Below are 27,953 nucleotides of genomic sequence, written 5' to 3' on the forward strand. Positions count from 1 at the left end.
CACATGCGCACACTAACCTTGAGTAAACTTTAAAAATCACTCTAAAAACATTACAAGAATACAAATGAAATGAGAGTTTTATATTTCATTTTCATTAGCAGTTACAAAACACTCCAAAGAATATGTTTTATATTTTATGACTCCGTTTATTAGAAAATGACATGTCATGTCTTTAAAAGATGGAAATGTTGTTTGTTCTGAGATGGAAATAACATTAAGAAATGACTGTAAGGAAACCCTGTGACTGTCAGTATTGTATGCATAGAATTCACATTCTTCAGCTAATCCTGTGTATCCTCTTTTGTGACATTAGCTCAGTTAACAGGGATAATGTCCTTTCTGCTTACACTAAGCAAGATGTATTTAGTGTCAGCCACTATGTGTGCAGCACCATGGCTGGTGCAGAAGCAGAGTTCTACCCTCATGGGGCTGTATCTGTTCTGCTTAAGGTTTGTTTTATCTCACGCTAGGTTGTTTGTAGGAGTTTTTGTTTTGTTCTGCTTTGCAGTGTTGGGAATCAAATGCAGACTCAAACATAGTAGACAAACACCATACTGATATTTGTCCGCAGCCCAGGTGTGTGTGTGTGTGTGTGTGTGTGTGTGTGTGTCTGTGTGTGTGTGTCTGTGTCTGTGTGTGTCTGTGTTGATGGAGATTGAATTAGGGCCTTATCTGGCACATGCTGCACCACCAAACTAATAAAGTAACATCCAGCCCCAAGTGTTTTTAGTAGATGAGAAATCAAGGCTAAGGAAGTTAAAATAATTTGCCAGTTGTTACAGAATTAGTGAATGGAGCTACAGAAAAAGAACCCAAAGTCTGTTTAGTTTTAAAACTTTTTTCTTGCTTTTTTTTTTTTTTAAACAGTTCTTTGAGGCCAGTGGATTTGTAATTACCGTGAGAAGTTTTAGAAGACTGTCCTCAGTCTTTTGATTATAAACTACCAGTGATAATTGATGAATTTACGTTTTAAAGAGATCGATACATCTAAACGCATACATATGGGGGGATTGTGAACATTTAATGTGCATGTTTTATTTGGTGTATTTTGGGGTTTGTATATATGCCTGTGTACATTTATGTGTTATACCTTGGCTCATTAAAAACACTGATGAAAATTTAAGGGGAGTACATGGTATCATACTTAAAACTTCCTCATCTCAACCTTGTTTTATAATTAGAAATGCCAATCCAGTTTGGGATATTCAATGAAGACCAACTCACCGCTTCATATTCCTATCCTTACTCTGAAACCCAAGTACCCAGATGGCTTTCGGTGACGTTTAAATGATCCCTTGGCAGCCGTCTGCAGTGGTCGTGATAACCAGTTCACAAGATGAAAGTAACATTCCATCCATAAGCAGTTTGTGGTGGGCAGAGGTAACTGATACGTGTAGGAAAGGAACTCAGTGGCGGGCTGGTGGTAATGGACGTTGGTGGCAGCATTGCCCCTCCTGCTCATGGTCCTTCAAACTCCTGATCTTCCCCACTCCTCAAGTGCTCAGATGGGAATACAGGTGTTTGGTTTGGTTTTGGTAGATGGTCCTTTTATCCAAGTTAATACTGTACGTGATTTGTGCTTTTAAATAGTTTAGTCATTTATTTCACGTAGTGTCAAAATGCTACATAAAAATGTAAATGTATATCAAATTGAACTTCTTTAAAGAAGGACGAGGAAAACTGTTGCTAGTTTTAAAATTGATTTCTTTCTGAAGTCAAACTGAGAATGAGGCCTAACAGTGCTTAAAGGGACTGCATGATTTTGTTTTTGTTTCTGTGTAGGCAAATCTAACTAGGATAATGCCTTTCTCTCTTAAAAAGAGAGTTTTTAGGTTTTGAGTCATTACGGACTCATAGAAATGCTTTAGGAAATGATTCATTTGCTAGCTAGCGTCCTGTAAATATGCACATACCCAGCCTGAGGAACAGCTCATATGAGGGCGAGGACCCTAAGCCCTTGGCATTTAGATTGTCATCTGGCCCTTATCTCGAAACCTCTAATGCGTTTGGCATCAGGCAGTCAAAGATGCTTGTTCAAAGACATCTGATATATATTTTTCTTATTTCCTTAGGTTTTGATGGGGGTCTCAATACATTTCTTTGAACTTGCTATACAGCCAAGGGTAGCCTTGAGTTTGTAATCTCCTACCACAGCCTCTGTAGTGCTGGGGTTACAGGGGTGCATGACCTCACCAGGCACTAGCTATGCTTCCAAATCAGGGATTGTGTTTGCTTAGACCTGAGCTCTCTAGTTCACAAGCGGCAAATCCCTGTGACAGCAACTACTGCCACAGTAACCTTGCAGGGAGGTCATTTGTCTGTCCAGTAAGAATTACTTCTTAGCCTTTATGGAAGCCAGTCCCTCTCTTCAAGGAGTTTAAGGTGGTTCTTGCTGCCTGTTTTCAGTATGTGTCTTGTCCTCTCGCTTTGTTGCCTTAGCTCCTCAATGACTAGTTGTGCTAAGGAACTTGCCACATGGTTGTGAATTGTAGAAATTTGGAAGCATAAGTCTTAGGTAAATCTCGGGTTTTTACTTTAGAAGGAGAAAGGTTTTTACTTCCTCTTCTAGCAGGTAAAGACTGTTGTAATTGATTTATAGTCTAAATGTTCTCCGAAGAGCAGGGTACTGTCTGGATTTGCTAGAACCTTGTGATTTTTCTGCTAGAGGTAGGAAAAGCAAGGAGAGTTACTGTGGCCTTACAACTGCTAGCACAAACAGAGTGTAGCCCTGGATTCTAGTTGTACCTTGGCAGGAAAGTGCATCTTGAAATGCTGGATTACATTAAAGTCAGAGGATACATGAATAGAATTCTAAGATTACTTTTCAAAAGTGAAATAGTGATGTAGAGATTTTAGTTTAAAATTGTTTTAGTTATAATTTTTACTTTTAATTGACAGATAAAATAGCTTGTATTAGTCATTTTGAAGTATTTGTATATTGTGGTATAGTTAAATGTAGCTAATTAGAAAATACGTTATTACCTCATGAGGATACTTACTACCTACTCTGTAAAAGCAGTTTTAAATACTCTATTTGCTTGGACTTCATTTTGTAGGTCAGTCCAAATTTATAGAAACTTATTTTAAAACTATGTAATTAACAATGATTACTAAGAAATAAAAGCTATTTTGTAAATATGTATCAAAGATTATGTGAGGTATAGCAGAAACTTAAAGAAAAAAACTGTTAGTATCCTACTTATGCATATTCCTAGTAAAGGATTTGTTTGACTAGTTATTAAGCTTTTCATGTGTTTTCATTATGTTATTCACACCTGTTGCAATAAGATCATTGAGCAATTAATCTTTGGTGATCTGGAATGACTAACTTTATTTCTGCGTAGTTTGTAGATTTAGGTTAAGCTGAAGGAATGTTGTGGTGTTGGTAAAAATAGCAATGGGCAACACCTAAACACCATCCCCTATTCTGCCAGTTACTGTCTGGCATGTGGGGGTGTCTACTGTACTCCTTGAATCTACTTATAAACAACTGTAAAATGAAGATTATGTTTGCTTAGCAGACAGTTTTTCTGAGCAGTTAATGAGTAGTATATGTGAATTTTTTTTTTTTTTTTTTTTTTTTTTTTTTTTTTGTAAATGGCCAGGGCACTAAATACATGTCTTGTTACTATTATGTTTGCCTTTCCTCTTCTGAATACATGTATGTACTTTTAGCATTCTTCCATCTTATTTCCTGCTATATAGTGATTTATATCCATAACTAGAGTGATAACATACAGTGAGCATTAAAAATATATATTTTTGTTACTCACCTTAAGTAGGTGTATTAAGCATGTCTCAGTGTTGGCTGATGCTTTGCTGTCTGCGGCCTTACTGGCCCTGTAATGGATGCCGCTCCTATAGTTAGCCAGTTTGTGGAGATCATAGTTGCCCTGTCGGTGTGATTTCCAGTACAAATGAATCTGGACCTGATCGCTTACGAATATTCACATGTGTGGGTATGTGGAGAAGTTCGTTTTCATGGGCCTTCCACCTTTGAGAAGGTCCATTTATCTTTATTTTATATGTTGAGTGTTTCCCTTGTGTGTACACATGTATACAGTGTGTTACTTGTGTGTACAGTATGTGTTTGTGCCGCCTGCAAAGTCTAAAAGAGGATACTGGGATTTCCTGAAACTGGAGCTGCAGTGGTCCTGAGCTGCTGAGTGGGGACTGGGAACTGAACCCAGGTCCTCTGCAAGATCAGCAGGTGTTATTAACGGCTGAGCCAACTGGGCAACCCCAGTATATTTCACTTTGTGTGAGTATCTGTGTGGTGGATGTTTGCATATGGGCAGGTGTGTGTAGATGCCAGAGGATGATGGTGGGTGTCCTGCTTGTGTGACTCTGGTTTATTTGCTTGAGGCAGGATCTCACTAAAGCTGGGCCTATGCTGGTAGCCAGCAAGCTGCAGTGTTCCTACCCCCACCCGACAACATATATACACACTGCCTGGGTTACAGGTACTCCTGACCACACCTGTGTTTACATCAATGCTAGCATCCAAGCTCCCCTTCTCACACTTATGTAACAAGTGCTTTTACCCACTGAGCTATCTGCTACTCCCTCCACCCTATTTATTGAGATAAGGTCTCACAATGATACTTTCCTATCTGGGACCTTATTTGTCCTGGTAGTGCTGCCCCTCCAACAGTTAACCAGACGTATGGGGCTCACTGATCGAGACAGGCGGGGCAGCTAGTGAACCCTAGAATTCCCTCACTGTGTCTCCTCAATGGTGGGATTGCAAGCAGATGCCGCTCTACCCAGCATTTTACATGTATGGGTGCTAGGGATGGGACTCAGGTTCTCATGCCATGCGGCAAATGCTCTACCAACTGAGCAGTCTTTGTTACGATGGCTTCTCTAATTCAGGACAGTCACCCTAAACCAGATGGCTGGGGACAGCAGCCATGTCCTAGAGCCCTCTAAATTAGTTAAGCAAGCAGATTCTAATCATGTTTACCCTGTCCTACATACTCCTCCCTGCAGACACCATGCTGAGGGCTCTTCCCCTCTACTTCCTGGTCTTCACCCATTGCTACACCGTGAGCTTCCTCCCAAATCTGTGGCATGGTTTGGCTCCCCCTCCTGCAAACTGTAACTAACAAGCTCTACAGTGGTTACTTTCTGCTAATAACATTATTTTTAATCATTAGAATATTGTTTTATAAAAAAGCTTTAAACATTTTACCACTAAGAAGTAGTATTAAGTAGAGTTAAGGGTTTGTTTTTGAAGGCATCTGAATTGAATGAGATTGTGTGTGTGTGTGGGGGGGGGGAGACAGAGAGAGAGAGAGTATGTAGGTGAATATGTGCAAGCCTGCAGCCTTGAAATTCTGCCAAAGGTGGTGCGTGAGGCCAACCGACCACAGACATCATGGCTGTAGGAGGGTATGGAGGACAGTCCTACCTCATGGCAGATGAGCACAAGGAATGGAACAGGGAACCAGGATTACCTTCATGTGTCCCCATCTCCCAAGAATTCCCAGAATCTAGAATAGTGCCACTAGCAGGGGAACAAGTGTTAAATAAATGAACTTGTTGGAAACATCTCAGACTCAATCTCTCGCATGTTACCTTCGTTTCGGCTGTTTTTATTTAAAAACAGCAGCACAAACTAAAGCCCATATTGGGTGTGTTTTACCCAAATCAAATCTTTAGTCGTTGGCAAAGTCAAGATAATGCAGCTTTAAGCCCTTCAGACTTAAGGTTATACTGAACTGTTAGAAGATTTTTGTTAGGAAAAAAAATTAATTACAGGCAAATTTTGCCAGCTTCTCTCCTTCATAAAGAAATAAAGATCTTAAAACTAACTGTGTCTGTGGGTAGTGATTTGCTTGTCAAAGAATTAATACAATATATAGAATAGTTTATCCATGTAGGTAAACTAAACTTAACTTTCAGTATGCTTATTTAAACTTTATTTCATGCATTCTATTTCATGGCAGAACCCAGTTTGTCCCTAAGGTACCGGCTATAATACCCGCTTTTTAAATGTTTTTTTTTTTATTGTTTTATAGCAGTTTTGCAAACATACAAACTTGTAACAGCCTTTAAGTCAGTACTTAAAGACACTCTTCCTCATTTTTACTCTGTAAAGTGTGTGTGAGTATGTGTGTGTGAGTGAGTGTGAGTGTGTGTGTGTATGAGAGAGGGAAAGGAGGGGAGGGTGAGCAGTGTGGTCTGCACATGGAGGTCAGAGGATAATTTGGCAGAGCTGTTGCCAACCTTCTGCTTTGTTGAGGCATAGTCTCTGCTGGTTACTGCGATGCAGGTTCCAGGTTAGCTGGTCTGCAATGCAAGCTTCCAGGAAACTCCTGTTCTCCCCTCCCCTACTGCCTTAGGAATGCTGGGGTTTACTGGTGCATGCAAACACATCTTGCTTGTGGGTTCTGGGGACTGATCTTGGGTCATCAGGTTTGCTCAGATAGCCATTTTTACGTTCTGAGTCATCTCCACAGCCCCATTTGCATTAAATAATCATATTATGAACAGAGATAATAGGAGGAAAAGTTGATAGAGGAGGTCAGTGAATTATAATGAAAAATTAAGCCTCTGGGGAGATGACTCCGTTGGTAAAGTACTTGTCAGGAAAACATGAGAACTGAGTTCAGATCTCTGTCGCCCATGTAAAGAGTTGTTGGGCAGAGTTATTCTCCTGTAACCAGAACTGGGGAATGAAGACAGTCGAGCCCTGAGAGCTGGCTGTCCAGTCAGCCTTGCCAGTCAGCAAGCTCCAGGTTCAGTGAGAGATGTCTCAAAGATAAGATGGAGAGTCATTGGAAAGACGCCTGACGTGGACCTTCATACTGCACACTAATGTACACATGCATTCCAGCATGAGAACATTTAATACATACCCCCAGATGACTAGGGAATGCTGTGTAATTGGTTGTTTTGTCCTTTGTTTTTTTCAGGTAGGGGCACCCATAATATTAAAAGATAAATGCAAGGGGGGGTCTTTATGTATTTTATATTGCTGGATCTTTATAGGGATCCACGGTGGGTATTCCACATTTCAAGAAATAAATGAAGATAATGAAGCCTGAGAAATGGTTTTGATGTTGACAGTTAGGATTGCTCATATCCTTGAAAAACTGAAAAATTGTAATTATGCTGAAAGGTAGGATTTAGGTTAAACTGATGTGTTCTTCATTTGATGTTTAAATGGGTTGTAACTTAGAAAGGGTGTTAAATCTTTGCCAGTGGAAAATCTTGCTTACACCATATCTTGGCTTGTTCTTCTAGAATTCTGTATTGCCTTCTCAGGTACCTGACATTTCCTTAATGAGAAAAGCCTCTCTCTCTCTCTCTCTCTCTCTCTCTCTCTCTCTCTCTCTCTCTCTCTCTCTGTGTGTGTGTGTGTGTGTGTGTGTGTGTGTGTTGCCTTCTCCCCCACCCCACCAGTCTATCCTCCCATTCCATTGCATGCCCTCATTCTAGTTTTCTGGCTTCTCCCTGTACCTAATCACACTTCAGCATATATTTATCCTTTGGGAACTAGGGTCCACATGGAGAGAACATGGGGTTCATAAAGACTTCCAATCTTATAATGGTTGTTTTCCAGTTCCCATTATTTCCATGTGATTGTGATAATTTTTCTTTATGGATAAATAAAATTCCAGTGCATGCGTGTGCTATATTTTCATTATCCACTTATCTTTCAGTAAACCAAGCTGCAGTAAACATGGATGTAGTATGGCATGGACTTCGTGGGTTTATACACAGGTGTGATTTGGCTGAGTTGTATGGTAAATATATTTTTGGTTTTTGGGGAAGTCTTCATGATTTTCATAATGGCTATAAACCCAGCCCCCATTATCCTCTCTTGTCTCCATGGTGATAACCATTCAACTGGGGTGAGATGGAATCTAAGAGTAGTTTTAATCTGTATTTCTCCAATGGCTAAGATTTGAACATTTGTACTTCCTTTGAGGAGTATATGCTTCCTTCCTTCCTTCCTCTCTCTCTCTCTCTCTCTCTCTCTCTCTCTCTCTCTCTCTCTCTCGATTTATTTATTATGTATACAGTGTTCTGCCTTCATGTATTCCTGCCTGCAGGCCAGAAGAGGGCACCAGATCTCATTACAGAAGGTTGTGAGTTACCATGTGGTTGCTGGGAATTGAACTCAGGACCTCTGGAAGAGCAGTCATTGCTTTTAAACTCTGAGCCATCTCCCCAGCCCACTATATGGTTTCTTAAATGACCCATAATGCCAGTGTTTCAGATCCATCGTTTGAGGGTTCATTGTGATGGAGAAATTTTAAAAATACTTTAGAATTTGAGTTGAAGAGGATAAGTCACTACTGACTGAATGGGTTAATCTTGCTTATAGTTAGTTTTACAGTAAAGTCCATTCCTTTCATTGAGCAACTCTTCATACTATCTAGATTAGTGTGACCCACCACGTTCACAAATAGTCCTTTTGTCCAGGTTCATTACAGTAAAAGATTTTTAACATTCACACTGTGAACTCATCGGGGAAGTGAGTAAATTCTTTTCTTTGCCTGTGTTTTTACCCTTCCAGCATAACCCAAATGATACTTGTATCCAAGAAAAAAAAAAAAAAAAAACAAAGACTTGATAATCTGATAGTTTTCCTCAAAAATGCTCATACTCTCCCACCCTGAGTGGGAGTGGAAGGGAGAAGCCAAGCTCCCTGCAGTTGAAGATAGGTCTGGATTGCATGTGGAGTGTGCAGTGTGGTGTTTGTGGCAAGCATGATCCCTCTGAGCGTTTACAGAAAATTTGTGGCTACTTCACTTAAACTTGAAAGTAGAAAGCAAGTGTTTTCCTGGTTGTCCAGTTTGCTGTTTAGAGATGCATCTTAAAATAGCATCTTAGATTATGCTCCATGGCAAGTAACAGTGCTGGACTAGCCTCTCTTGGCCCTAAACTGTGCGTCTATTTTAAGAGATGACCCTAAGAACTAACAGGGCATACTGTATCCTCTTAGCAGCGAGTGCCAGTTCTGCATTTCCAGGGCTAGAATGATCACCCATAAACATCTATGGAATTAAGGACTGTTTTAGAAATTCTTATATCTCTATTGAAGCTGCCTGCTTCCGTCGATGTGACATAATTTTATTAAAATAAGTGTGTGTGATATGCTAGATACCCAGAAATCATATTTTCTCATGTACTTTGAGCATAGAACAACAACAACAAAAATAATCCCAAGGGTTATTAGATGATTAGTGTAATAAAATTGATTGCCTTCACTCATATTATCTGTGATTATACCAGATTGCTATTATCTTCTTGTTTTATCCCTTTAATAGCTGGTGTCCTGGTTGCTGTCCTTTGCTGCTTACTGCCTCTCAAACATGTATGCTCTGTGGTTGTTCCTTAAATTCTCATTAAGAACATGCATAGTTAAGATTTCAGTCCTTTTGTTTTTATTAAGTTCCTGCTGTATAACCATGCTGAACTCAGGACCCTGCTGTTTTTGCCTCCTGCATACTGGAGTCGCAGGCATGTCCATCCTGTCCAATTAAGGTTAAATTAGGAGACAGTAAATGTATATGTCTTGGCCTTCTAGAAACCTTATGTTCTAGTATGTAGGAATAATCCATGATATCACACACTAAAAGGGAAATGAATGGAAGTGATTCCAGATTAACAGTAGGGCAAAGCCACTGAGATCCAGGGCAGAAATAAGGACTATATGAAGCTTGAATGGATGCTCTTAAGTAAAGGGAGGCCTAAGGAGCATGAGTCAAGAAGGAAGGGATTGTAAGTGGAAGAGACAGCAGTACAAAGAACAAGAAAGTGGGTGTGTGTTTTGGCAGAAAGGTTAGAAAATTAAGTTGGCAGTGTGGATAGAAATCTGGATTTATAATGACAATGTCAGAATAAAGATGAACCATAAGTCACAGAGGGGCTAAATTGTTTTTGAGTGGTAAGAGAAGGTAAATTCATTTAGAAATGGTTTTTATCATCTAGCACATGTGGGAGAGGCCAGTATATGGGCCATATACTTAGCCTAGATAACAGTAAAAAGAAATCTAAACTTGAATCCAATAACATGTTAAGAATACTTCTAAAAGCCCACGATGTTTGGGTGTGGCAACGTAAAGGCTCTTGTTTCTAAGCATGATCATCTGAGTTTGGTGCTGCAACATGTACACATATGTGCTACACATATACACAAGTATAAAAATCTCAAGAAACGGCATTCAGCAGAAAAGAAAGAAGGAAGGAAGAAAGCTAGGACAGGCTTGAACTCTGCTGCGAAGGAAGGAAGGAAGGGAATGAAGGAAGGAAGGAAGGAAGGAAGGAAGGAAGGAAGGAAGGAAGGAAGGAAGGCAGGCAGAATCAAGTTAGGACAGGCTTGAACTCTGCTGCTTATAAAGTACTAAGGAATGTACAGTATCTCACTGGAGCTCTCAGTTTACACAGGAGATTGGCTGGGAGAAAATCACCATTCTGGATTTGGAAGGCATCTTCGTAGAAATGGATTGAAATGGTGAAGGTGGCAAGGGGCACGGTTTTAAGTCGGAAATGCTGAAGGATGAGAACATGAATGAGGGCTATTCTCGGTCTCTGAGAGCAGAAGGAAAAGCAAGCCACGACAAATGGGAACTTCTCTGGCAGAAGTAAAGAACAGAATGACATACCCACTGCTCTTAGCTGGTATTGAGCGTTGAAAGAATCCGTAGGACAGTAAGGAGTCGTTCATTGGGTTTTGTGTATGAATCATTTGTAAGCCCTAATGACTTTACTACTCGGTGTAGTACCCCTAGCTGAATGTGACTCATTCAGTGGCTGACCCCCACATTCTAACCACCTGTGTTTACATTGCTATATTGAACAGCACTGGTACAGGACATACTCATTTATTTTTCATTTGCTTTTTTTTATTATTATTATTTAATACGTGCCTTGGGTCCAGGAACCCTGAGTAGGGACATCTGGGGAATGGAGAAAGGACAGATACACAAACACATGTACAGAAAAGATGGAGTCTAGTGGGATGTGTGCATTCTGGTGGAGTGATACTTCCTGTCACTGCAACCTGGAATCTCAGCATGTTTTTCAAATGCAGCACAAGGGGAGGAGTTGGCTAGTCTCACAGGAGGTCTATAAAGGTTAACATAGCAGTCTCGGGCTGTAAACATTCTGGAGGAAGAAGTTAAAGTTGTTGGTTTGTACATACACTGATCAATCTTCAGTAGCTCATACTTGGACCCCAGAGGAAAGTTTGGTTATTAAGAGCCTCATCCATATGGGGAATGGTTTCACCAGAGTCAGTGGGTCTGAGTCCTTGGAGTCCTTGCTGTGTGGTCATTCCCATGTCAACAGCAATAATAACAACACATTCACTCAGGACTTCGCTCACTCAGGGCTCCCTCTGATCTCTGCATATGTGCATGTATTTTGTGGTGTGTGTGTGCGCACACACTTGCATGAGTGTAGGTAGGTACATTTGTATATGCCAGAGGACAACCTCAGATGTCCACCTGCTTTAAGATGGGGTCTCATTGGTATACAGCCTACCCATAAGCAAGGCAAAGATCTTCCTGTCTCTACCCCACTACCACTGGGATTGCAAGTGTGTACTGCCATGCCTGGTACCTTTTCCAGTACGGTGATTGAAAGTTTGTAACCATAGGATACTCTTCAGAAAATTTTTAAAACACATGAGATGATGATGCCTTGGGGATGACACAGAAAGGCTTTGGGATGATTATGTTTATTTATTTAGTAAATATTTATGGAGCTTGTTGGGTGCCAGGTGTTGTGGTAGCTACAGAAAGTAAGGTGAAAGAGAGATTTATAGAATATGTTCAGTGTGGTCTATGGAGGGGTGTTGAAATCCCAGTTATAAAGGTCCAGTGTGGTAATGCATTCTGTGAGAACCTAAGATTCTGATATATAATCATTGAGGGAATTTGTGAAGAAGCTTCCTTAGAGGAAGTGATACAGAATAGCTCAGAAGAGATGGCTAGAAATTATCCATATTGACAAAGAAAGGACATTCATTGGCCAAAGGATGGATTCATAGAATAGCATGACATCCATCAGGGAGTTAAAGATAGCCTTGTGTACTGACCAGAGTACTTGTTATATGATCTCCACAAGGATCAGTCCTTGAAAACTCTTCCCTTAACAGACAAGAGTTTAAGACCTATCTTGAAAAGTAACTAACCTTCAGAGGAATTTTGCGGAATATTTGTCATCATATTTACATATTGGACGGCTTGGTGTGGGCAGTGGATGACGGGAGGTTGAACCTGCTTAGAGAGCTTGAAATAGGTAGGAATAATTAGAAGGAAAAAGGGAGTATGTCTTTTGTTTTTGACTGGATCTGTACATGTATATATGTGTGTGTACACATGCATGAATTTTGTGTTTGTGTGTACACACGTGCATAGTGCACATTCACGTCAAAGCCAGAGGTGTGGGGTATTTTCTTCAGTTGCTCTTTACCTTGTTTTTTTGAGTCACTATGTCAGTCACTGAAGTCAAAGCTCAGTTGGGTCTCCCCCTACCCTACCTCCCACAAGCTAGGGTTTATGCATATGCAGTCACAAACATGCCTGGCTTTTTACATGGATGCTTTCCTTCCTAGATTAGGGATATTACAAGGAGAAATGTCTTTAGACATCTGAATTGATATGCACATAGAACTTTTATGTCTTCAAACCTCAAATAATATCCATGATTCCCAAGGAAAGGATGTAGTTGTCTTGAAAAGAATGCATAGCTCTGGATTCAGACTAATCTAGGCTCATATCTATGTTTTACTACTCAGGGTAGTACATTTGTGCAAACTTGGGAAATCTGTATGGCCTCCCTATGTTTTAGAAGAGGGTATTCAGTGGCTAAATAAAAAATGTTGAATTTCATTCCAACAGTTTAGTCAACTCCTTAAGCACAAATGACATTATATTGCAGCTCATCTCGGGATTGGATAGGGGATGGTGACATATCGTAACAGTGGTCTCTTTTTCCCTAATCTAGAAGTCAGTTAAGTTGATGAAGACCCTTCCTGGTAGTCCTCCAACACTAATGGGAATTGTAGTGGTTTGTTGACCTGGAATTGGCTCTGCCGGCCAGGCTGGTCTTGAAACCATTATCCTCTTGATCAGCTTCACCACCACTAGTATTATATAGTAAGCACCACCATGCTGGGCTCTTGGAGGATTTTTTAATACTTAACTCTTCACTGTTTTAAACTTTAGACCCTAGCAACATGCTACATTGGGGTTAGGCTTTTAAATAGACTCTTGTCATTGTTCTCTGTTGTAAATCACTTTATGTCTAGCTTAGGTATATTTGCACATTGTTTTATTGTGCATATTGTAAGTGCTTTGTTATTCATACAAGTAAGTGTTTTAAGTCAGATTTTAGCTAGCAGTGTTAAACATCAAACATAAACAGGCACTTAGATTTTTTTTTTGATGAATAAACCTCACTTGTACCCTGCATTCATATGTTCATCAGCTCTCCATTATTAATAAAAATGCCTGAAATAATGAAATTACAAACATAAAACATTAAAATAAGTCACATTCCTCAAGGTTTCATACTTTGCCTTTAGGGGTAGAGAAAGTGTAATACACCTTCCACTGGGCATGTTACAGCAAAGCCTTGCCACCTGGAGCTGGAACAAAGGCAGAGAAGTAGTGAAGCCAAGATCCATGGTCTCCTTTCAGGGACACAGTCCTGCCTCATTAAAATGTCCAGCTAGGTCTGTCACTAGTGAATGGTTTTCTTCTGCTGCATTCATTTGCCATGACATTCTGTATACCTATAAGCCCAGAAATACCCTGGATTGCAGCCTCTGTGAGCCAAAATAAATCCTTCCCCTCTGAAATTGTGATCTCAGATATTTTACCACCATGACAAACGAGTCATAGAAATCCCAGGTGCATTTTGTTCATTTTTTATTCGTCCTGTCCCACAGCATCTCTACAGCACTTTATACTTGCCTAAGCTGCCAAAACCGGTTCTCAACAGCATGTTGCAGTCCTTAAAAGGTTTTAATCCAGAAGCTTCCAGCTGATACAGGAATCACACGATTAGCACATATATATACATTTTCATTTGTTCACTTTGGGCCATGACTTATTGTAGAGCTGTAATTGAGAGCCTAAACACTGGATTGGTGTGAGTAATGTAAGACTGAGAGGTTGGGGTAGGAGAATGTGTCAGAGCCCTAAAGAAAATGAAGCGAGAGCCACTACAGGAAGTGGGCGCTCAGTGAATGTAGCAATGAGAGTAGAGTTCAGGAGAGTAGAGTTCAGAAAGCCAAGAGAAGAGACTGTCCGGTCAGCAGGTGTGCACTGTGGTGAAAATATTGACTCCTTTGTGGTGCACTCCATGTTGCACGGACATCTCAGGGGAGCTAGACATGCACTATGGATGTTGCAAGGATCAAAACCGACAATAGCTGATAGAGGCAGGTCCACCTGCCCTCATGTCCCATAGCGTGGAGAATGTGGACAAATTGAGGTATTTTGAAGAGGTAGTCTCAAGGGGGACTTTGAACCAACACAGGCAATTTGTATGGTAAAATAAAGATGTTCCCTGGAGTTGGCTTTTTCACATCTGCTTTATGAACTTGGGTGTTCTCCGTACCCCTTAAAAACAGCAATAATAAGTCCATCGGGATGTTAGTATATAAAATGTGGTAAAGTTTCTTACTTCGCAGTAAATTTTAAATGATAACTTCTATCGCAGGAGATGGAAAAATAGAGGGGAGGCGGGAAGGACTTCCAGATTTCCGGTTTGGACAGTTAAAAGAGCTAGAATAATCCGTCTGGTATTTAATTTAGACAAGCTTGCCTCTGAGGAATCTGTTTGGGAATGTTTCCTGACAAGAGTGACGGTGAGCCTCCTAGGCAGTGTCTGAGTGGAAGGGATGGAATTGGGAAGCATTAGCTTGTAACGTGACAGTAGAGCAGATGAGACCACCCTCACAGGTAGACCAGCTAAGAAGCCGGAACCCTAGAGAGCAGCATGGGATCTCTAGACAAGAGAAGCAGCCTACCAAGGACAGTGAAGTGGAGTGGTCAGAATGGAATGAGGTATGCCAAGTACAGGAAAACTTGGCAAAAGTGACCAGGGGATTAGAGTACAATGGAGTTGAAGAATATCTTTATGAATCAATGAATTGAAGTAAATTGGTGCTGCCAGGAACAGACATACCTTACTGTCACAAAAAGAACATCTTAAATGCCATAGTCAGTAGGTCTTTGCAGGGTTTGAAGACCATCTGTCAATCTAAAATATATATCTGTATGATCTTGAAAACATACCTAGCATGTTTAGCACAAGTTTGATTGTTATAGGTGACTAACTACCAACCTGCACCTCATAATTATCCAAAATGGTTTATAGTAGCTTTCAAGGACTACAACTTTCCATGACACTTTTAAATGAGTTGCATAGGTGATTGGTGTAATGCCTTAAACAAAAGAGACACAGTATAACAAAAATAATCTTAAATTTATATCAGTATACAAAAGTTCATACCAAAGTAAAATATTTGAGACTAGTAGTTGCTTTCTAGTCTAAAAGTAGATTCAGTGATCTACCCCCTTATTCTATCATTTCTATAGCCCGCTTTTTTACTTTTCACGATCCTTGAAGCTAGCCCCCCTTGCTTAGTTTCCTCCCTTATCATGACCAGTAACAATTTGCAACCAATCCCCCTAAATGATGACAAACATTCATAACCCATGGAACAACAAAAACCACCCACCTCACCTCTTGGGAATGTGGGTGTCATATTCTTAAAATTACTTCCTGTTGTCTGGGGCTTCAGCATCTTTATGGGACTCTGGAAAAATTGGGATAGCGATCAAGTCCTCAGAGAGCTAGCTCTGTCATTTGTTGTGTAGTATCTGTATAATAGGAAGGTTCAGGGCTTATTTGAAGCCCTGGCTGGAATAGCGTGCGAGGCCAGACTGTCTCAGGTAGCAGTTTTGAAGTAGTTCCAGATGCAGAATTTTGAGGAAACCCCAACAGAGGCATTCTGAGAGGCTGGATCATGTGGCTGGATCACGCGGGCTACTTGTCTCCATTAGTGTGTGGTCCTTTTCTTGTGAAAATATGCAAACTTTTAAAAGTCACATATATATTCGTATTAACACAAGTAGGGAATATGCAGAGTGCACATGTTGGCCAAAGATGAATCTCTTTGTTCTGTGTTTGAGCAGGTAAAAGGCATCTGCTAACTTCACAAGTCTGTCTGGACTGTATTAGTAACCCTCTACCCGTTCTATATGAAAGGATGGCATATAATAAGAAGTCCTGAGGACCCTGTAGCCAAAAAGATTTATCATGCATGCCTCATTCAGTTCCAGAGCTGTTCCCATGTGGAGTGAACAGCATATACATCACCTGTCCTGTAGTCTTTCTTGTTTGTTTGTTTGATGGCCATGATTTTCAGGAAGTCTCCCCAATCAAATCTGATATTCATCAATTTTGAAGAGAACCATAATTGTTTTGTTTCCTATGGAAACAAATGGATAACCTCTCTCCCAACACAACGTATTTTCTGACTTCCATTTTGAATTAAGGCATTTTAAAATACATAGTTTGCTTTAATTTAGTAGTTTCTATAATCCAATGTCTCTCTGCAGCTGTTGTTTTTGTACAGTAGCATTTAAAAAATTTAAAGTCAACAGAGCACCATAGAGGATCCAGACACCCTGTGTGTTTCTCATCTTTATGTGGCTTATATTTTTATATTACTCTACTCTCTCCTTAAGGATTTTACTTTATTATTTTTAAACTATTTGTTATGACTGTCCATACCTTTTTTTAAAAAAAAAAAAAACTATATCTGTTTAAAGGTTTTCTTGGTCTGAACCTCTTTTCTGCATGCCTGCAGCATTCTAACTGTAAGACAAACCTTAAATGGGTGTCGTCGTCCCCCCCCCCCCGCATTCTGTCAGAGCTCACCCTCATGCTGGCACATTTACTGCCCCAGCTCTGGGGAGCTGCTACCTTGTACCTGGCTCCTCAAATGCTCTGCTGAGGCTGCTTTCTCAGGTCCTATTGGATATTCAAGCCTCCACATTGAATACCATGTGAAACAAGTCTTTATCCCGCCAGCCAGCTCCCAAATAATGACACAGAGACTTCATATTAATTATGAAAGCTCAGTCTTAGCTTAGGCTTGTCGCACTAGCTCTTATAACTTAAACTAAGCCATTTATTTTCATCTACATCTGTCATGTGGCTCATTACCTCATCTCTTCGTTCCGGCCATATTGTAGAGGGAATTGTAGAGAATGTAAGGGAATGGAAAAGGTAAGGCAAGGCAAAAGGAGGGAAGACAAGGGAAGGGAAAGGAAAGGAATCCAAGCAAAGGCAAGTGAAAAGGCAAGGCAGCTTACTCAGGGTCTGGCTGCCTGCTCTGCCGTCTTCCCAGAGGCCTCTCTGCCCCTGGAAATTCCACCTGTACCTCCTGCCTAGCTGTTGGTCAGTCAACTTTTTTATTACACCAATCACAGCAAATACATCTTCACACAGTGTACAGATCTCCCATAACACTGTCATATTAAACATTTTTCATAGGTTCTCTCTAAGAAAGCAAAGTTAGCAAACACTTGAGACATAGTCTAAGGAGTAAAAGGAAAAGCATGAGAAAACACTAAAGTTTAAAATATGTATTTGCCATAGTGACTATACATGTATGCATGTATGTATGTATGCCATTGTTGATTTTGCATTTAAACCACGTAGGATGGACATGGTGGTGGTAACTCAAGCATTTAGTAGGCTGAGGCAGGATAGATGAGTTATGAAGCAATCTCCAGGCCAGCCTATGCTACATAGAATTGCCCTGTTTCAAAATAATAAAGGAAGAAGACATTTAATCCTTTTGTATACTAAAAAGTAAAGCAAAAATTGTCATAAGTAAGGAGGTATTTGCTTGTTTAGAAATGAGAAATGTCCATAGTACTTAATCCTTTCAGTAGTTATTTTTTTATTCCTGTATGTTCTTGGTATATGAGATAATATTGTTGATTGTAAGTAGTAATAATGGTTTGTATTTGTATAGCATTTTCCACCTAGGGATCAGTGTTTTCAGACATCTCCTGAGTCTTCATGGTATTTCAGTCAAGTGGTTATGCTTACATATAACCCTAGCAGCTGGAAAAAGACAACTTGAGTGGCTAAGATAAATACCATACTCTATTTCTCTGTCTGTCTTTCTCTTTTAGGTCAGCAGCAAGGACAGGACGGAGTGAAAGTCCAGCAAGCTACGATAGCTCCTGTCACAGTGGCAGTTGGAGGGATCGCTAATGCGACGATAGGTGCTGTTAGTCCTGACCAACTCACACAAGTGCATTTGCAGCAAGGCCAGCAGACCTCTGATGCAGAGGTGCAGCCTGGCAAGAGGCTTCGAAGAGTCGCCTGCTCGTGTCCTAACTGTAGGGAAGGGGAAGGAAGGTAACTGCTGCTCTCAGCTTGGCTCTCTGGGTGGACTTGTTAGGCACTGGTCGGCCGCTTGTAATCACTGGAGGCTCCTGGGCGCTCTCTCTCAGAAGCTGGGGTGCAGTACTGTTAAGTTGGACTGTTTGAGGCGCGGTCCTCTCCTTTGTTTGTGGTCTGTTATTTCCCAATCAACGAATTTCTTTTTTCACTTACCAGGCAAAGACTTTGAACACCTTTTATTGATTTCAAGCGGACCCCTGTGCCGTGCCGTTTACCTGTTTGCAGTATATAGTGCAGTAGTTTTGAATTCATCACAGTTATACAGCTGTTACCACAGTGTTTTAAACCACTGTTGTCATCATCAAAAAAAAAAAAAAAAACTTCTGTCCCCTACACGCCTCAGCTCTACTAAACCAGTTTCTGTAGTTACAGATTTTTATAATCCTGGACATTTCATACAAATGGAATCTTACAGTACCTGAACTTCTGTCATGGCCTATCAATGCGTACTTCTGTGGACAAATAATATTCCATTGTATGGAATATTTACTATATACACTTGATACACAGCTGAACACTTTACTTATTGACCACTATGGTCATGTATATACACCATGTATATGAGTGTATGCAGATATTCAGTTTTTATTTCTGTCTCTTCCTATCCCTCTCCTCTCTTCCTCTTTCTCTCTCTCCTTCTCTCTTCCTTTCCCCCCCACCCCCCGTGTTTATACAAATAGAGTTGCCAGGCTGTGTGGTGACTGTTTAATCATTTAAGGAACTGCCACACTATTTCCCCAAGTGGCTGCACCATCCTATACTCCCACCAGCACTGTGAAGAAGGTTCCCGTTTCTCCTGAGAATTGTTAGACCTTGTCATCATCTGGTTTTTTGTTTTGCTTTTTTTTTTTTTTTTTTAAAGTCAGTGTAATAATCAGTCTGAAAAGATTGTCATGTGCAGTGTGGCTTTGATTGATTTTTTTTTCTTAGTCATTAGTGATGTTGATAATCTTTTCATGTGGTTTTTGATTGTGTATCTTTGGAGAGAAATGTGTATTTAGATCCTTTTCCCACATTCTAGAAAATCACTGGATAGTAGTTCTTTATATATTCTGGGTATAAGATCTTACCCGGACATGATTTGGAGGTATTATTTCCTAGTATGTGGGATGACCATATTCTGTCAAGATTGTGACTTCCAAAGCACAGGTTTTTATTTGTTTGTTTCTTCTCCCTTGTTTGCTTTTTGCCTTGATATCATAATGGGGAACGCATTGCCAACCCTAGCGTGCGTTCAGTTTTATTCTTTGAGTTTTACAGATCTTGCTCTGAGATTTAGGTATGATAACTCCTTTTTTATAATGTGGGATGAAGGTTGGTTGCACCCAGTTTCTTTTACACAAGTTTCTTTTCCCTCTTGAATGCTCTTAGCTTCCATTTCTCAAAACTGCTTTAAGTGTTTAGCAACACTGTGGATTCTCTGAATTTTAGCATCAGCTTGTCACTTTCTACAGAGATGTGAGGTAGTGTTCTGGCGGGAATTGAGGTAAAACTGCAGGTCAGTTTGGGGATAGTGACAACAATACTGGTTCTTCAGATTTTGCTTATTTGTTTCATCGTTATTTTGATTTTTTTCTTGAGTATAAGCCTAGCTTCCTGTTAAATGTTCCTGATGTTATTATAAATGAAGCCTTTTTTTTTTTTTTTTAAATTTCTGATTGCAAGCATACAGGATCACATTAGCTTATGTGTACTGATCTTATATTGTGGAGTATTGATAATTTCTTCTTGTGGCTTTCTTAATGGTTGCTTAAGAATTCTGTATATACAGTGCTGAAGAGATGGCTCAGCAATTAAGAGCACTGGCTGCTCTTCCAGAGGACCCAGGTTCAAGTCCCGTCACCCACATGGTGGCTTACACCTGTCTGTAAATCCATTCCCAGGGGATCTCACACCCTCTTCTGGCCTTCGTAGTCTTTTGCACACATGTGGTATTCAGACATTTGTGCAGGAAAAGCACACATGAAAAAAAAATTGAAGATTTCTGCACACTAGACATACACATTGGTAAAAAAATAAGACTGCATCTTCAACAAATGGTCAGACTGATTGGCTGCATGTAGAAGCATGAAAATACACCCCTATTCATCACGCTACATGAAACTCAACTACAAGTGGATCAGGGACCTCAATGTAAGACTTGATATCCTGAATCTGCTAGAAGAAAAAGCAGGCTTTAACTCATTGGCACAGGAAAGGATTTTCTGAACAGAACACAGATAAAGACCAACGACTATTAAATGGGGCCTCTGGGCTGAAGAGACATGACAGCTCACAACTGTCTGTAATTCTAGTTCCAGGGATTCAACACCCTCTTCTGGACTTCATGGGCATCTAGTCATGCAAGATACAGAGACATACATGCAAGCAGAATACACAAATAAATGTTTAAAAAAAAACATAGGGCCTCATGAAACTGAAAAGCTTCTGTGTGGCAAAGGATACCATCAGTCAGATAATTTACCAGCTACAGATCCAATAGAGGGTTGGGATCTAGAACATAGCTAGAATTAAAAAAAAAAAAAAAAAGAAAGAAAGAAAGAAAAAAAGAAAGACTGATCATCAAGAGAATAGCCCAGTTAAAAAGTGGGGTACAGAACTAAGCAGAGAGTTCTCAAAAGATGAAGCACAAATGGCTGAGACCCACTTTAAAAATTTAGCCACCAGGGAAATTAAAACCATCTTGAGATTTCATCTTATCTTGGTCAGAATGGCCAAGTTCAATAAAACAAGTGACAGTATTACTGATGGAGATGCAGGGAAAGAGGTTGTTGCTGGGGGGGGGGGGGAAATATGTACAGCCATTATGGAAAACGTGGAGATTCCTCTGGAAGCTTGGAGTTGATCTACTTCAAGATCCAGCTATATGGCTTCTGGGCATTTGTATCCCAAAAGACTTAAACCCTCCTACTAAGACCCTTGGCTCTTCTGTGTTTTTTCTGCTCTATTCATAATACTCAGAAGTTGGAAACAGCCCAGATGTCCATCAGCTGATGAATGGATAATGAATATGTGGTACATGTACACAATGGGATATTGTTAGACTGGTTAGAAAAATGAGATTTGCAGGTAAATGGATGGACCTAGAAAAATACCATGCTGAGTGAGATAATCCAGGTCCCCAAAAGACAAATAGCTTTTTGTCCTTTTTTATATGTGGCTATTAGCTTTAAGCTTCCAATATATGTGCTATAATTCTAATAACCACAGGAGTTAAGTACTTGGTAAAGGACCGGAGGAGAAGAGGTAATTTCCCATGTAAGAGGAGATAAATCTGTGGAGAAATAAAGGGGTGACTAGAATAGGATTAAGTGGGGGAGGGGTTGGGAAAGAAGAGTAAAGGAGGATGGGGAGGGACAGCTAACACCAAAGGGTCCCATCGAACACCCCCCCGCCAAACACCACAGGCAGTTGCCAAGGCTGTTGGTTACTCTCCATGACTTAATAATAAGATCCTATTTCTGAAGACAATAGTTACATCATCCAGTATGTGAAAGTCCAACTGGTGCCTAATAAGTTCTCCTCTCACTGATTAACATTCACGCTACTAGAAGATACTCTGCATGCTGCGAGAGAAAGATACCCCAGCTACAAACCCTGCAACCTGCTTGGAAGGTGCACAAATGTTATAGGAGCAATGAACACCTTTAAAAAAATTGTATTCGAGATCTTCTCCATGAGGTGGAACCCATACCTCAAACTAGTAAAGTGGCCAAGCATCTGCTACTAGAGAGGACATGAGCCTAAGAGAAAGCTTACTACTGTTATTCTGCTAAAGGAACATAGCAGTAAGATGACTCCTGATGGCACGCTGCTGTACCCATACATCAGTGCCTCTCTCAACCCTCGTCAGAGGAAGTTCTTGCAGTGGATGGGAATTAACATAGAGATCCATACCTGGACAGTGTGCAGCAAGTGAGAAACTTTGGAGGACTCAGTCTTAAATGGGGTGTCTTCATCACATCCCTCCCCTAAGACCCAGGGATGTATGTAGAAGAGGAAGTAGAGAGACTCTGTGAGCCACAGATGATGGATGAGTCCAGGGAAACTGTCTTCCAGACAACGGGATTGATGCACACATGAACTCACAGACACTGACAGCATGCACAAGGTTCAAGCCAGACAGGGACGCAGCACTGAGAGGAGGGAGGGAGTGGACGCAGGGTTCCTATCCCTCCCCAAGGAGCCATTTGCAAGTGATATCCACTAGCAAGGGGGAAATCAGTTTTCTCTGTTGGAGTGTCACTGGGTATATCAGTAGTTGGCCAACACAAAACTCTGTGTGTGTGTGTGTGTGTGTGTGTGTGTGTGTGTGTGTGTGGCGATTTTTGCCTTGTTGGTCTTTTGCCTGTTCTGATTTGTTTTCTTTGGAAAAAGAGAGAGAGAACAAAGTTGATTGGATAAGGAGATATGGAAGTTCTAGGAGGAGTTAAAGAAGAAAACATCAAACTATATGTAAAACAATTAAAGAAAAATTTCTATAATTACGATGAGAGTATGTCTGCGAATAAAAATAGTTCTGTCTTTTATTTTTCCACTTTGGAGGAGTTCTGTTTGTTTGTTTGTTTTATTGGGGGGGGGGGTCACTAGTTTGTCATCCTTTATATTTGACTCTTGTTCAAGAACCCTGGATCAAGTTGAGGAAGCTGCCTTCCTTCCTTCTTCATTTGAATCACAGGAGGATTTTTATGTCAAACCTTGATTGCATTTGTTGTAACGATTGTGAATGTTTAAGAAAATTCTGTATAGTTTGTAACATAAGTAGTTGTTATAAGTCAGCATTTTTTTTGCATATTTATGGTTAACTCCTCCTAGTCATGGTGTATAATTCTTTTTATAGGTGACTGGGATTTAATGTACTACTCCTTTCCCCTTCCCTTTTCTGCCAGCCTCTCCTGTCTTACATACCTGTACCTCCGGAGAATCCTGGCACCATAAGCACATGCCACCACCCAATACTTAGTTTGTTATGAGGGTCCTTTCCATCTGTGTCCATGAGATGCTGATCTCTGGTTTTCTTGAATGTTCTTTTGTTGATGATAATATTGGCCCCATAAAATGAATTGGGAAGTGTCCCTTTGCAGTTCTTTTTGAAGAAGCCTTTGAAAAGCTAGTGCTTGTATATAGGTGATTATGGTGATACACGCCTTTAATCCCATCATTGGGAGGCAGAGGCAGGCAGATCTCTTATGAGTTTTAGTCCAGCCTGGTCTACACAGTGAGGTCTAACACAGCCAGGGATGTATTAGAAGACATTGTGTCAAAAACAAACAGTTACATATATTGGGTCAGTAAAGTTGTCTGACCCCAGGCTCTATGTAGTTCACATTATTTTAGCTACAGGTTTATTTTGATTGGCCACTTGTGTTTGTTTGCTTGCTTGCTTGTCAGTTTTCAAATTTTCTGCCTCATCTAAGTGGTTGGCAACAAATTTATTCCTAAAGTTCCTTTTTTATTTGCATGACATTGCTGATGATTTTTATTTGTGAGGGAGTCAATTGGGTCTTTTTGTCTTGGTTAGTTTAGCTGAAGCTTTATCATTTTGTTTACTTCTGGGAGCGTGTGTTTGAAGTTTTTTTGATCTCAAAGCTCACTCTTCCTTCCCACATACTAGCAGTCTGTGATTTAGCCTTATCTCCAGTGACTGTGTATCCAATCCCCCACCCACCCACCACCCAATGCCATTGCAAAAGTTGCTTTCCTTTTAAAATGAGCCCTTCAGTTAAACTTCAGCTTTCCTGCACATTGTCAGTTAGTTTCTTTGGGGAGATGTGGAGCTCATCCTGGGTAGAATTTAGGAATCAAGGCTCTTGGGTGGGAAATTGGACAGTGATAGAGGCAAGGACGGTAATATTCTCGTTTTCTAAACCTTGCCTCTCCCAGCTTGGTAGCTCTAATTTGTGAACTGTGCACGAAGGTCCAGAACCACCTGGACCGTATCATTTTTATCATGTCACAATTGATGCAGAGGATGGGGCACTGGGTGCCTTTTAGCCACACCCAGCTGGAACTGTGCCTCAGAACAGGTAGCTGGCAGTAGAGTAAGAAACACTGTGTCCCCATCCTCTCTGGAAGATAGCTAATTGACTGGGAGGTAGGAGGAGAGGAGGCCCTGTTGGTGTCTGTACTGCTCTGTAACTTTGTCATGGAGATGGAAGGGAATACTTCTTTTAGATTTCATTGAGTTAATATTTATGTACCGTTATTTGTTCTTAAGACTGTGGCCAGAGACTGTTGGGAGACAGATTTATGATTTATTAGTTTTTCTGGGAAAAGAGTTCGTGGAACACCTCGTCACACTGACCTGTTAGAAGTGACTCTTCGTACCTTACATTGTTAACTGAAGGTAGCTGGATTTTTGATATTTAGAGGAGAGTTTTCAATACTTTTGTTTTTCTTTCCCCAGGTGTGGGTAGCATGCCTGTACTCCAACCCCAGGGAGATTATTGAGTTATGCAGCAGACATAAATTCAGAGGTTTACCACATTTTCATGGGAGTTGTAGTCTTGTTTGTTTTGTTTGTTTGTGTGTGTGTGTGTGTGTATGAGCATATTTTATTTTTTTCCTTAATGCAAAATTTTCTCACCTTTATTTGTGTTCAGACACACTCAGAAAAGTATCTTGTAATCCTGTAGATGGCCTGCCATTTTGGCCCAGACAGAAGCTGAGTTTGGCGTGTGACGGTGTTGGTTTTGTTGTGTTAGGGGCAGCAGTGAACCGGGAAAGAAGAAGCAACATGTCTGCCACATTGAGGGGTGCGGTAAGGTGTATGGCAAGACCTCTCACCTCCGAGCACACCTTCGCTGGCACACTGGGGAAAGGCCTTTCATCTGCAACTGGATGTTCTGTGGCAAAAGGTTCACACGGAGCGACGAGCTCCAGAGGCACAGAAGGACGCACACAGGTGAGTTGGTTTGTCCGGGGCTACAGCCGCTCTCTCTGCTTCTCTCTCCTTGCTTACTGAATGTCACACTGCTGAAGGTCAAGATACCTTGCCCTCTTTTGACTTACATTGATTTTACTTCCTAAATTTTATCACTGTATTTGTATGACCTGGGATTTGTCCCTTTTGCTTCTTAGGATGTTAAAATCATACAATGTTTTTTATATGTTTACGATATAAGGTGGTTTGAATTATTATTGTAAGTATTTTTTTTTTTTTTTTTTAAGGAGAAAGGTTGTATCCACTTCCATGTTGGATTGTTAAGTATCCATTAGCCTATTCCTTACATTTTTGGAGATGTCTAGAATGATTGGATCTTGTCTTTCAGCTACCTACCCGAGGAAAAGGCAAAGACCACTGTAGTGTTTTTTTGTTTGCTTAATTTTTTTTTTTTTTTTTTTTATTTTTTTGGTGGCCCGACATCCAGCTCCCAAATAAATACATGGAGACTTAGTCTTACTCATAAATACCCAGCCTTATCTTGGCTTGTTTCTAGATAGCTTTTCTAACTTAAATTATCCCATTTCTCTTTAACTACACTTTGCCTCTGGGCTTTTTACCTTTCTTTAGTCTGTACATCTTTCTTTCCTTCTTATTCCATGGCTGGCTGGGTGGCTGCCCCTCCTGTCCTTCTCCTTTTCTCACTCCTCCGTCTTTTCTCTTCTCCTATTTATTCCGCCTGCCATCCCCACCTATCCTTTTTCCCGCCTACCTATTGCTGGTTCAGCTCCTTATTAGACCAGTCAGGTGTTTAAGGCAGGCAGAGTAACACAGCATCACAAATGCAACATAAAAGAATGCAGCACATCTTTGCATCATGAAACAAACATTCCATAGCGTAAAGAAATGGAACACATCTTAAATGAATATTCCACAACAGACCACCCTTCTCCACTGTTACTAGATGTAATCCTTGTTGATTTTGTAGCACCATGGTAGCCAGTAAACTCTTGTCTGGCCCTGGAGGGTGAGGATGGTCTGAACACCCATTAGAGGTCCTGGATGAACGTGGAGGAAAGCTGATAGTGGATAGTTAGGGGGGTAGTTGGCCCTGGTGCTCCAGTTAATGAGGGAGGTTAGCCCTGGTGCTCCAGTTAGTGAGGGAGGTTAGTCCTGGTGTTTCAGTTAGTGAGGGAGGTTAGTCCTGGTGCTCCAATTAGTTAGGGGGGTTAGTCCTGGTGTTTCATTTAGTTAGGGGGGTTAGTCCTGGTGTTCCAGTTAGTGAGGGAGGTTAGTCCTGGTGTTCCAGTGGTGAGGGAGGTTAGTCCTGGTGCTCCAGTTAGTGAGGGAAGTTAGTCCTGGTGTTCCAGTTAGTGAGGGAGGTTAGCCCTGGTGTTCCAGTTAGTTAGTGGGGTTAGTCCTGGTGTTCCAGTGGTGAGGCCATCAGTTATACCCAGGACTGCGGGGAGGGATAGGACCTGAGTGAATCATTTGTCATGTCATGCCTCTGTAAACTCTGTGATAGGACCCACCAAGGGTTTTTCTCTGGGTACCGCCTCCAGTTTGGGGGAAAGAAACACCAGGGCACAAGTCTCTGACCACCCCTCAGCTAGGCAGCGGTAAATTTGAGTGCCTGGTCCCTACAGTGATCATATTGGTAAATCTGAGTAGTCTTCCGTTTGTCTTTACAGACCCAGGAAATGTCAAGAATAATACAACAGATATTTACTTACCATTCTCTAACAGTTAATATATTTTTGTTATTTTTAGTAAAGCAACTCACTAAGGAAGTCAGTATCAAAGATAACAGCCATCATTGGTCTGTGATTTGGTGTCGTATTTCTACTATATTTTTAATATTCTTATATATTATTTGTGGGTCTACATAGAAAATAATGTTTTATACAGGTCATAAAATACTATATAACAGTATCATTCTACATACTTTTAATTTTTACTCAAGTCCACGTGTGTTTATTTGCATGTATTTATATTTTATGAGATACGAAGTATTCTGTCACATGACTAGCACACCGCACTAAATCATTTCCCACACTGTTGGTTGGTTATTAGTAGGTTATTTGCAGTTATCGACTTTGCTGCTCTGACAGTATTGGATGCATAAGAGGCAAGAGTATTAGATCATAGAGTGTGTGTGTTTGATAATAGTGTCTCTAAAATGGCTGCTTAACGTTTCTGCTTGACTAGTGGTGATTAGAAGTTGGTGTTCTTGTATTCTTACTACTGTAGTGCCAGGCTTCAGAAGTTTATATCTGTGTAAAATACATAATTGTGCCTTAATTCCTGGCTCCCCTGTTATGAAGCTTTTTTTCCTATTTGTCAATTTCTGTACCAGTACCATCCAGTACTGTAAGCTGCACTAAATCTTGACATCTGTTGAATCTTCTGTGTAGAATGTGCCTGGCTCTTACTGAGTGATCTTTGAGTTAGACATTATCCTACCCAGGCAGAAGTTGTATGTTGGAAGACATGGGAGGTCCTAGAACTGGCCTTGGGAGCTGTTGTGTGTTATGTATTTGAATGTATTACTTCGCTTGGTGCTAAAGCAATACCATGAGATGGAAACAAGCTTCTCCCTCCCTTCCCC

The 27,953-nt window shown here is 40.6% G+C and overlaps 1 protein-coding gene across 1 annotated transcript in view; it reads left to right on the top strand.

Moving 5' to 3' along the window:
• Nucleotides 1-27,953, top strand: part of Sp4 (Sp4 transcription factor) — a 54,601-nt gene that overhangs the window by 14,449 nt on the left and 12,199 nt on the right. The window contains exons 4-5 of the mRNA XM_051177822.1: nt 18,189-18,417; nt 25,167-25,366. Coding sequence (XP_051033779.1) covers nt 18,189-18,417; nt 25,167-25,366 — 429 coding nt within the window. The remainder of the gene's footprint in view (nt 1-18,188; nt 18,418-25,166; nt 25,367-27,953) is intronic.

The sequence above is a fragment of the Phodopus roborovskii genome, unplaced genomic scaffold (assembly GCF_943737965.1).
Source record: "Phodopus roborovskii unplaced genomic scaffold, PHOROB, whole genome shotgun sequence".
Taxonomy (NCBI): Eukaryota; Metazoa; Chordata; class Mammalia; order Rodentia; family Cricetidae; genus Phodopus; species Phodopus roborovskii.